General features: G+C 50.8%; 1 protein-coding gene across 1 annotated transcript; it reads right to left on the bottom strand.

Annotated features, from left to right (window-relative positions):
* Nucleotides 1–1,402: 1,402 nt before the first annotated feature.
* LOC119110253 (transmembrane protein 98) lies at nt 1,403–8,298 on the bottom strand. The gene is made up of 6 exons (XM_037234014.1): nt 8,147–8,298; nt 6,134–6,277; nt 5,728–5,843; nt 4,896–5,139; nt 4,408–4,486; nt 1,403–3,225 (listed from the first exon to the last, which is right to left on the bottom strand). Exons 2-6 carry the CDS (start codon nt 6,274–6,276, stop codon nt 3,142–3,144), a joined length of 666 nt encoding a protein of 221 aa, XP_037089909.1. The 5' UTR covers nt 6,277; nt 8,147–8,298; the 3' UTR covers nt 1,403–3,141.
* Between the last annotated feature and the right edge of the window lie 3,903 nt (nt 8,299–12,201).

Genomic DNA, 12,201 nt, shown 5'->3' with positions numbered 1-12,201 from the left:
TCCGCGGCAGTCAATTAGAGCATCGCTAGATTAGTTTCAGCAGCCAGCAAGCAGTCCCGATGTCAGACCACACCGGTGGTTAGCGGGGCGGCCAACCACGGGCCAGGCGTCATGCAAGCTCCACGGCAGGCAATTTCCTCAGGTCGCAAATCTAATCAAAATGCTCGCACGCAAAGGTGACGACATATTCCTCTCGACCGACACCCCCTGGCCACGGACGAGGCGCCGGACGACCGCACCGGGAGCAGAGACCGCCCTTCAAGCACGTGTCTTGCACTTAAGTCTCCATCGATATGGAATTCTCATGTGATATGAGCATGACACACCACAGGTCGGAGAAAATAAATATGAGACAACCACATACGCAGCTCCTGTGTCTTCCGTAACAGGGGAAACTGTCATCATTCCCCTGAAAGTCGGCATCCTAATCAGCATTGCATCGTCAACACGCGCCCGGGTGGCCGGTTGGATACCCTTTGCTCGGGGGGGGGGGGGTCAACTTAACCCCCTGAGGTCTCAGAAACTAAGAGGGCCAAATACACCAAATTCACAGTTTTTTGGCTTGTGAACTCACTAAGGTCAAAATTTGAGGCTATTAGGTCAAGAACTTTGGGTCAAATAATGTTAAACAAGGTCAAACTCAGGTTGGTCTTCAAAGTGCCGCAGAACCAAGATACCTGTTCTGGGGAAAATGTCGCGTGCTCATTTAAGGTCAGCGACCTTGTTCGACCTTTTGAAGGTCGTGGTGACCAAAATCATGCAAGACGGATTTGAGTTGTGCATTTGAATAAGCGACAAAGATTACGCTAGGCAGTGTATTCCTGAAAACAAAGCGTTGACCCGGGTCATTTTATGTCAGTGACCTACTCTGACATTTAAGAAGTCCATGGAAGATGTATAACGCGGTTTCTGTTATCAATAAATTGTAAATGGGCGCCGGAAACTACTCCATACAGCAAACCCAAAAGCATTAAAGTAGGATGGTCTTGACCTGGGTCTGACCTTCATATTTGACCCAAGGTCAACGGAATTTGTTCACTCAACCACTGTGATGCCTAAGAAAGTATGCCAGGGCTGTATGGCATCGTTTAACACTCCATTGTTGCATCAGATTGAACTATTCCCTAGGAATTGACTTCGCTGAATCCATGGCCTGCCTTTAAGCTGCCGCTCGTCAGCGACCTTACGAGGCACATCTAAATTTGTGATACCAAACGATCCGCTAATCAATCGTGTACAGCTATGCAAAATTGGCGCAATTACACCATGCCGTTCGGAAGCCATTGCGGAAAATCCTTCGGAAGGGGTCAAATTAACCCCACCCGAGCGCATGCTAAAGATCTATATCTTTAGCTTCTATTGCCCGTTGCTTGCCAATTGAGTTCTCGCAAACACATTTGGGATTCAAAATATGTATTGCGTACTTGTCGATAACACTATGATGCTACAATAGCGGAGATACGCGGCACTACATGATGTCATAACACTGCATATGGTCCCAAATACCACTCCGCGATTGGTCCCAATGCATTCACGCCATAACGAAGTTATTCTGAAAGCTTCCGCTTTGCATCTGGACCACATGATGCATTTCAGTTGTTAGTGGTGACTCGGAACATTCGAATGAGAAGTGCATTGACCGGAAAGGCATTTCCCTGTCAAAAGCAAAATGCAAAGGTGTTAAGTCGAAACCGTGCATCGTCATGAAAATAACGATATCGTTGTTACGTATTAAATGCATTTTCCTCAAAGCGGTACGCTAGATGACGGCCACAGCGACCAATAGGACGAGACTACAGTAAGCCAAGTGCCTCCAATAAAGAAGGCAGCGCGCGGCCCCCAACCACCTGAATGCATCTAAATGCGAGCGCGTCCCTCCCCTCCAGCGAGCCAACGACACGCCTTCCGGCGCAGACTAAGCGGAGCGTGACTAATCTCAGGGTGCACACAGCGCGGAGGCGCGGAGCGGCGGAGCACCTAACTATACCCTACTGTCGCGTGCGCCGGCGTCGCCTTGACCGCCGCTCAGGCAGCACTTCCGAGCGCGCCGCCCGACGGCCGGCCGGAGCGTCCTCAGGCCGCCCTGGAGCCTGTCTGCCGCGCGCGCGCGAGCGCGTGGCGAGGTGCCGCGCCGCCGCCGCCCGCGTCACGACGCGCCGCGCCGTGACGGCAGCGCGCCAGCCTTCGCCGCCGATCGGGAGCGGGGTCGGGCGCCGCGCGCGCCAAGGCCCCGCACGCGCGGCAACATCAATAACGGCGACGACGCGGCCATGGCGATATCGGAGGACGTGGCGATGGCTCCGTCGCCGGCACGACCTTCCCCCCATCACGCCGACCTTCCGACGGCGGCGGCGGCACGCCTATCCACGGAGGTCGGCGTCGGACGCGGCAGAGCGCCGGGTGCGGCGCAGCGGCTAGGCGACGACCGACGGCACCGGGCGGCACGAGAGCTCGACCCAAGACGCGGGCGCGAGCGGGTCTAACGAGCCCGGACCGTTACCGCCGCTCAGTTTCGGGTCAAGCGTCTAGCGATAGCGTACCCACGCCGGCTGTTAGACCTGTCACACCGAGATCTGCGGGGCGAGGCCAGCCGGTGTGGTGAAATCACGGCAGAACTTGGCACAGAATATTGGAATAGCGGCACTTCGGAATAAATTGGGTAAAACATTCCGCGGCCAAGACGCAACGCCCTTAATTAAACGCTCATGCACACACTGGCACATTATGACAATATGCGCATGGCACACACTGCCATACTGGCACACACAGCACATTATGCGAACCACCGCTAAGGCACCTTGCCAGAAAGCACTTCGTTTTCGGGCCCATTAACTAATATTACAAGCTTGATGCAGCAGGAAGCCCACTAAACACACAGCAACGCATGACAACAACATGGACGGATATGCAGTTATTTAATTACGAGCGACGTGGCTTATGCACAAACCAGAGCACCACGTTCCACCGGGATAGTACTGCAGCCTTGCTTACACCTGCCGTCTCTTCGGCATAGCGGGCAGGGGCGCAAAATGAGCTTGCTAGGAGAGAAGCGCTTCAGATCTTCCCACGAGTCGCGGCCAGCATGCTTGGCTTTCGGCGAACGGCGAGTCGGTCGCGCATGCGCATCGGAGCCGAGCGAGTTCACGCCGAACTCTCGGCCGGACAGCCGATCGACAGAGCCTCGCCAAGCCCGGCCTCGTGGTTCAGCGCCGCCTCGCGGAGAACCTGGGAAGCGCAAATTGTAGTTGCGTCCGCTACGGATGCGTAAGCTATGGACGCAGCCGACTTTCCAACTGATGGACTAGCATATTTGAAATCATCAGTTCATGCCTGCTGAGCCTGACTCAGACAGTGCCAACTGTTCTGACCTACCGTTCTATCGCATCACGCACACGTGGACGCACTCTCGGTGGCAATCATTGTCAATTTAAAACGGATGTCCACCTTCGCCTCGGGTTTTAAACTGAGATATCCAGATCACAGTAAGCCGCGACATTTACCCACATAACCTTGAGCCTCGGTTAGAGGTTCTCCTGCTAATGAACAGTTCTACACCGGACTATGAAGACAAACATTCACGCGGCCATGAACAACAACTCCCATTGCCAACGGCTCGGCCAACAACTGCCGCTGCGGCTGGTTCGATCTGACGTCATCCCGCAGTGTGACATAATGGGGCCGATTCTTCTCGTTCATTAACTTATGACAGCTCCACCACTTTTTGACGCCAACAAAAAGCATAACCTACTGGTGTACGCCGTATAACCATCCCTTTTACTTTTCTTTTCTTAATTTTTACTAATCACCCCGACTGACACGTTCTCTTTAAACAACTACCTAACCTAACCTAACCTAACCTAACCTAACCTAACCTAAAGAGAACTAACATCTACATGAAATCGCACTAGCTATAAATAATGACGCGTCCTGTTCAGGCCCGATTTAGCTTAACCACGGACTGACGTCCCACGTATATTTCTCTGCTGCTCGCTAAGCCGTAACACGTACACACCCATGACAGCTTTGGTCACTGAGCGTGGGCAGGCCTGTCGTGAATACACAATTGCTCGACATTCCTGACGTTTCAGCGCCCCAACAGATTACCAGGTGACAGTATCACGGTCAGCAGAGGCCACCGAGAGAGACCCCATCGCCGCCCTCACGGCAGCGTAAGCTGGTCGTTGGGCAGGGGCGCCGCTGCTGCTCGCATGCCCACGTGACAGACCCGCCGACCAGCTCCGACCCTGGCCCACCTGCTCGTGCCATCCGCCTCACCTGACCCCGTGCCCATCCGACTGGCGGACCTCAACCACCCAACTCCCCCCCCCCCCCCCTCCTCCCGTCTCCCCTGCCGGGATCCAGGCCCGGACCGAGTCCCTTCACCGGCCGGCCGGGGCCACTTCTCACCCGCAGATGGTCGTTCATGTCGGCCAGCATGGTGGTGATGATCTGGAAGTGGGTGGCGTTGGCGCTGCTGCACGCAGACCTGCCGAGAGACGGCGCCAGTGAGCGCCTACTCCATTATACTTAAGGTGGTTTCCAACAGCTGAAACTAGAGGTGATACCGGTCCACACAGTCACCCGACCGTGAAAAGCGTCGGGTAAGTTTATATACCTATAGTTTGCTTTCAATGGCTGCATCATCATCACACTCAGCATCAGCAGTTCGTAAAGGGCGAGACAGGGCGTACAGTGCCTGGTTGCAGCACTATATCGTCCTCGACAACGATCACCGCCATCCTCCCTTTCCCCCCCCCCCCCTCACTCTCACTGAGCCATGGTATCTCAATTCCAACTGATCACCGGCTATCGACCCTGACCTCTCATTAAGCCATATCTAACCACCGCTGCCCCCCTCCCACCGGCGGCCGCAGCTGGTTGGCGTCGCCACTGACCTGACGATGAGCGCCAGCTGGCTGACGCTGAGCACAAGCGCCGAGCTGCGCGCCTCGAGCAGGCGCGGGTCCAGCGGCGGGTACATGGAGCGCACCACGTCGTCGACACGCGGCGAGATGAGCCGCGACACCTCGGCGATCTCGTGCACACGCTCCTTGCGCACCGGCCCCATGGCCAGCGCCACCAGGTACTCGGTCAGCTGGTGGCACGTCTTCAGGATGTCCAGGCAGTGCGGCACCAGGCCTGCGCAGGACGGCGCTCAGTGGGCGCCGGGGCAATGGGCGGCGAGGCGTTACGGCCGGAGGCGGCCTGGGCCCCTGTCCAGAGGCGCGCGCCTCGGGACTGTGGTCCTCTGACGGGAGCTCGAGGACGTGCCGTACGCACTGAGGTTTAGTATCGGGATGCTGGTACCGGGCACCACTGTGCCTGCACTTCCCGGGCATGTCAGCATAACTAATTACATACAGAAGTTAAGCCCATGGCCAGAGCTTCTGCAGATGCTCCCATGTAATCGCAATTCGACGGCGGTAAGAGCGCGGGGTGATCACCATTGTCCAGTCATTTCTGGGCGCACATAGCAGCCAGGGTCGTCAGCGTTATAATTTCTGGTGAGTTCACGGAGGGTGGGCCGCCGTTACCACCAACGACAACTGAGGCCGGCAGCTTTCTACCCAAAGCACAATGGCCGTGTGCAATGTCGATCGCGGCAAGATTTCAGTACCCCAGCTTCCACTAAGGCACATGGCAAGAGTGTGAACAAGAGCATGGCCTCCGACCGCAAGTTCCGACCGGTTAGAGCACAGCAGTGTCCACAGGACGCCGAAGGCTCACCAGTGGCATCGTCCACCCATCTGGCGTCGCTCAGAATCGACTCGAACTGCTGCGAGAACTTCACGTCGTCCAGCTCCATGTCGGTCCACTCCTCCGTGATCAGCTGACTGTCCTGCCTGGGGGGAGCAACGGCCAATCACGGAGGCCCGTGCACCACTCAGACTTTGTGCAGATGGAGAGGAAGGGGTGCACACAGCTCTGAGGCTGATCACTGTAAACTTCCTGGGATGTTCCCAACATCTTTGGAGACCAAATGAGTCATGTTATATAGCACAAGTCACTAGTCAAACTGAACAGTGCATTGTTTATCCAAAGAATTACAGCTATTAATTGACACCCCATCACTGATGAATAGATATGACACATATACATGTCTTGATGTCAAGCTGTCATTCTAAGAACCCACTTAAAGTCCATGTAGTTGATGAGCTTCTTGTGCTGGTTGAACTTGTTGCGGCAGATGTAGATGAGCACAATGACACATGCAAAGAAGACCACACCAAGGATCGCTAGCGAGATCGCCACCACCATCTCCGTTGGGTTGTTCATGCTGCCAAAGAAGGTGATGTCAGGTGGTTGGCAATGGAACACTCACATTGAAAGAGCCATACAATTTAACTACACACTTTTTGTCATTCAGAATGATTATTGAGGTGGTCATGCCCTAAACACTAGACATTTAGCTGCCAATTGACTGTTAAAATAGTACTGAGTTTTAATCAGAAGCCAGCCTCCTGGCAAAAAATTGGGAAACAATACTTTCAAATAAGGAAATTCCAAAATAGTTGGGTGCAAAGGTGCAATGTTACCTATCTATCTATACCCACCAAAAATACTAACATTTTTAGTTGCAACAATTTGCCATCAACAAAACATGAATTACAAATCTTTCTGTAACATTGACAGAACTATCCAAAACCACCAAGCACCATATCAGCTTATTGTCATATAGATTATGACAAGCAATTTGTGAATTGTTGCACAGATGTACCAGCAGTCATCACTTTGTTGCTCCAGACATGATTGCTAAATCCTCATAAAACACTAGCTCCCAAGTTAATTGTGGCATGTTTGTATGGTTCCTAAATATACTTGACTATTTTATCTAATGAATCAGCTACAGGACACTTAATGGCAACTCACAGCTCTATATACACTTAATACATACAATTCAGCTGTAACATATAATCCAAAATGCATTGTATAATTGTCTTCAAATAAGCATAGTGTGATGCTGTTTATTCTTCATGAAATTGATCACAATCCTTTTGACAATGTAATATCGCTGCTCTCAACCTTGGGGTTTTCCTGCCAGTGAACTTATTATCTGGTTGCAGCAGCAGTCTTTCATGTATGTTATCTACTATAGCAGGACAAAGATGGTCACAAGAATTATTGTCAGAACACCTGCATGGCATATATGATGTGCATCTCTTTAGAGGTTTCCAGTAGAATTTGGTCATCTTTATTTATCACAACAAGCTTCAGATGCCGGATTATAGGTCAAAAGAACAATCATGGCTTAGTGAGCTTTTTAAAGCATTCATGTGGCCTCTGCAGTAAAAACATGATAATGAGTAACTGCCTGTAAACATAATTGATTATGCTGATGGATAACTGACATCTGTGAATATTTATAATTAAATACATTTTCATGGCAAGCTATATTATTTTTGCTTCTCAGTTTTTATCAAATCATAAAGTTTTTGCAATTAATGCTGCGGGTTTAGTCAACATCAGAGATTTTGTACCCTGACAATAATGGAAAATGTCATAGTGGTTAGCATCTGGTGTTAAAGATCAGCATTTTACTACCATCTAACATCAAGTTCCCTTACCAAAAACAGCCAGGTGATGTAATCCATAATCAAATGCTGGATGACAAAGTGTGTTTTATGGCTTGTCAGAATGGAACATGTCATAAATGTCCAGCAATACTTACACTGTCTCATACAACATACAGTCAACCATGTTGGCACAGCACCGGCCCACAACACATCTGGTGGTACTCATGTTTTTAACTAAACCATATCTAAAATGTATCCCAGTTACCATGATTATATTATTGGTATGGTGACAGCTTCAATATACATGGCATGTGCTCATTTCAGGCAGCAAGGGATAAGACAAAACAAAGAAACTAAGCAGGCAGTAGCTGGATGTATGCTCTGAGCATGACTTGTAGATCCCATAAGATAAACTGCAATGCATCAAATTGGTCATCAAGTACTTGATAACACACTCAACTTGTTATGAACAGAAAGGTTTATATCCAGACTACAAGTTGCATTTTAAGCATCATATATTAACACTACAACAAAGATGATAGTTACAGCGAACCTTATGCGAAGTTCATCAAGAGAGTGGCTAAAATGCCGTTTTTCATCAGTCGTATCAGTGGCTAGGATATAGCATTTACCTGATGGAGACAATCTTTGGACCGATGATAACAGTTAGCCCATTGACTTCGGATATCCGAAGTTTGATATCCGCGAACCAAAAATCTTCAACACGCGCACTAATGACAGCACACGGAACGCAGTTTAACACAAGGCCATTCGATACGCCCGATAACCCAAGCCCAAGGTCACAAGGAAAGGGGTGATTCATATACTGCGCGTCAAAGACAAAAAAGATAGCTATTCCACGAGCAAATTTTGTTTAACGCTCGCTACCGTCCACAGGTTGAGGAGTCTAGAAGATTTTTATAATCATGTGGAGAAGGAAGTGGGCCAGAGTCCAAGGTTAGGGATATGACACTTAATTTGGTGGAGGGGGATGCTGAGAAACTCATCCAACTGAAAATAGAAATACATCCCTCTCAGCCCCGCCCTGCAGACACAACTTGGTTTGCGAAACTATGTCCCTGCTCACAAGACAGGACATCAAAAGGTGAAGGGATTCGAACCCTTTGGGAGTATTTGCTCCACGGTGGCTTTAAAGGGAACTTTCACATCAAGACTTGCCTTCTAAACCCCACCGGGAATAGCCTGGAACCGAGGAATGGTTATCATGTAGACCGGATCACTCACAGTTCAAACGTTAAAGAACAGAACAGGAGCAACAACTTTGGAAAATAATTTTAAAAATTCCAACAGAACTGCAGATTTTTACGCCAGCTCTTTCACATGCATCGGCACAGTATGAATGTCAAATATGGATCAGATATCGGGGACCGGGCCATAAGTGCAGGAACACTTTAACACGAGAGAGGTAAAAGCTAATCTTGAAGTTGATTTTTGCTATGGATCGCCATTATAATGTGCCATTTTCTCAACAAGTGGGAGCATGGTCCCTTGTTCCTGCATCCCTCACCTCAGCCCCTCAAAAGCTTAACTTATCCGCCTAGGATATCGCGTTTCATCACGCAAAAATGCATTTAAAGAATTGGCATGAGAGCTTGAGTTTACCTTCTAGGACCAGAAACTGTGTTCAGCTACAGGTCAAAATTGTGGGAGGTCCTGTAACAAAAAGCCTGCAGATGTAGTCCAGCTAAATCCAAACTGAGTGTCCTTCCTTGAGCCCAGGTGAAAAGCTGCCGCACTCCAAGCTGAATATATGTCTTAAACTCAACCGGAGGACACCTCATTCCCGGGTAGAGGCCATCCTTATCTAGCGCTTGAGATACCCCCTAAGCCCATATAGATGCGGGCACCCAATGCATGCCCAAGCCTAGGTAGAGTGGCGTCCCCAGCCCCAATTAGAGGGTGCTCTAATTGGGGCTAATCTCTTCTAAACAAGCGTTGAAGCCACAGTAGAGTGACACCCCAGGCATAGTTAGGCTAACTCCCCACGGTTTCATGCAGAATTAATCCAAAAGCAAGGGGATCAGGGGTTCTCCAAGATAGGCCATGATAGCTACTAAGCTCAAGAGCGGCTGCTCCCCGTGACCGCTAAAAGGTGGCCTTGGAGGCTTCAACTGGGGACTCACAAGATCTAGGCAGGGCTGTCTATACCAGCCCACCTCGTCAAACAACCAACATTTCGCCAAACCTAGACAGAGTGGCGTTGCACAACTGAGGGCCATGACGCGCCTTTAGCCTTGAATGATAGAACAGCAGCGCATAGGGCTGAAACAGTACTATCCTGAAGCGAGAACAGTGAGAGTCTCAATGCATGATAGTGCCTGCCGGTTATCTTAACATTTTGACTGGAATGCCTGTCTATGAATTTAGAAAAGCTTTCACCTAGGCAAAGCAAATTGCACGTATTACACGGCGATTCATATTTTGATCACGTTGTAGCTGCACATGTAACCTTTCGCGTCGCATCTTTCCTACGCAGTTGCTTGGCTCTGATTCCAATGACTGACGAAATTAAGCACCAAGAGGGGATGGGTGCCGCCGCCACCTGACCCGGAAAGGCGTCGCGACCTGGCCGGCCGCCGTATGTACTTACACGAAGCGGGCAGACACCGTCCCCAATCCGGTACAGCAGCTGTGTGCAAAGTCACGTGCAAGGCCACGCGGCATGTCACGTAAAAGCCGGAGACTTCACGTCCCAACTTGACCAGCGAGATCGATCATTGTATTCGGAGGCCGCACCAGGACGGGGCGGCCGCGATCAGCGCCGCGCGCGCCCTGGTGATACGCCAAACAAAGCAGGACCTGCCCCACGAACTAGTGGTTTAGGTCAGCAGCGCCCCGTGCGTCGGCCACGGCAGTAAATACCACCTGCTCGAATAGGCCACGGACGATGAAGTCATTCAGCCGGTGCCGAGCGCTCCGCGTTCTGGCGCACGTCATCCACATTTTCCTCCGATATGGATCTCGGACCATAACGATCACAGGAAGTCTACAAAAAACCTAATGCTTATCCTCCTTCAATGCCCAGAATGGTGGTGCCTGGGGCTTTCCCCGGGCATGGCCGCCGGGCTTTAACCAATGGTATGTCACGCGGCCGCGGAAGGACGCGACATCCGCTGGACGGCAGCTGGCCAACAATGATTATAGGGTTAAATATTGCACGGCCAGCGTGGGCTGTGGTTAGCCGGCCCGTCACCGGTGGTTAGCCAACTAGCCCGTTTGTGACCGGAGTCTTGTTTATAGACCGAAAGTACGAGCCTATGTCGTCTGGCCTGCGTCGCATGAACCCGGCTTTAAAGCAACTTGGTCTGGCCGGCGCTTCTGATTTATGCCTCAAAATGCCTCAAACCTTACGTCAGACACAACGGGCTTGTCTCTGGCTTGTAGGTGTGCCTATGCACCCTGATCAAAAATCATGCCAGCGAATATTAACACCTTGCCATCAAAGAGAGCATAGGCTCCTACCCCTTGTGAAACTAGACACTGATGGCTTGGGTGTTGGGTCCCAGGATGATTTCCTTGTTTGGTCGTCGAGTAGATAATGTTTTCCTTAAGTGTCACGTTCTCAAGATTTTCGTAAATGTATCCAGGTCATACAAAGCTTGACAAATTTATCTAAGAGTTTTGCCAGACAGTGCAGTAGGCGGCGTTTCCACGTTTTCACGTCATGTCACTTTTTCTGACGTTCGCATTTCTGACGCTCTCAATGGGGTGTCAGATGTGATTTGTCAACTTGAGTTTTAGGCATCATTGGTGTTTTGCTTTATAGGGGTCTTAATGGTGCAAGCTTAGCCTCAATGCACGGCTACGTTCGTGCATGGCTTTCGTTTGAAATTTGACCGAAAATTTTGCCAGGTTGCCTTTGGATCGGCCTCCTGTCCAAATATAACGTGCCACGATATACCGGACATCAGCACCCAAGTAGAGAAGCCACTACACAGCGGACAATTTTTGGTAGCGATTTTGAGGTGCATGGCATCGTCATGACCCCGTCCCCAACGCCAGCATGGCATCGTCATGACCCCGTCCCCAACGCCAGCATGGCATCGTCATGACCCCGTCCCCAACGCCAGCATGGGCCTCTCATTACCGGTGCCTGGTGGTGACCGCCTTTGGCGAGTGTAACACCTTTTTTCTGGAACGCCAACCTACGAAGACCGCCACTAAAATCGCCCAGCATCCAGGCAGCTATCGACTAAGCTTGTCACGCGGGTGGTCAGTCGCCAGGTGTTTTGCCGACTCAGCTCTCGAGCGGCAGTTCTCGTTGGGTTTGTGACCTAAATTGCAGTCGTAATGGAATACAGATTAAGTGAAAAACAAAGACGTCTGCATCTGGATGAGAAGCAGATCTTTGTGTTGCGTGGAAACAAACCCGTTCTCGTAAAGCGCATCTTCCAGCATCGCTCCGAAATGCTGCGGCACTCACAGGTGTCAGGAGAGCGAAGCATGTCTTGTCAAGGGAGGCGTTCCCCAGCTGAAAGTCCCGCCGTTTCTTTCAAACCTTTTCTTCTGAATGTAGGTGCATTGTAACACCTGGTACAGCCAAGCGTGTCGTCCACTGCGTCCGCTTACGTCCCTCGACAACATCGCCGACCAATCAGCGAAGGCGGCCATGAAATTCGTCCGCACACGCAGCCGCGCGGATCTGTGTCAGCCCTTGGCAACTGAC

The sequence above is a fragment of the Pollicipes pollicipes genome, unplaced genomic scaffold (genome assembly GCF_011947565.3).
Source record: "Pollicipes pollicipes isolate AB1234 unplaced genomic scaffold, Ppol_2.1 Scaffold_7231;HRSCAF=8579_pilon_pilon_pilon, whole genome shotgun sequence".
Classification (NCBI taxonomy): domain Eukaryota; kingdom Metazoa; phylum Arthropoda; class Thecostraca; order Pollicipedomorpha; family Pollicipedidae; genus Pollicipes; species Pollicipes pollicipes.
This window is presented reverse-complemented; position numbering and strand designations above follow the sequence as displayed.

Coding starts and splice junctions, on each gene's coding strand:
- LOC119110253 (XM_037234014.1), bottom strand. CDS start 6,276: ATGAACAACCCAACGGAGATGGTGGTGGCGATCTCGCTAGCGATCCTT. Junction 5,844..6,133: donor ATCAACTACATGGACTTTAA/GTGGGTTCTTAG, acceptor TGCTCCCCCCAG/GCAGGACAGTCAGCTGATCA. Junction 3,226..4,407: donor ACATGAACGACCATCTGCGG/GTGAGAAGTGGC, acceptor TGCGCTTCCCAG/GTTCTCCGCGAGGCGGCGCT.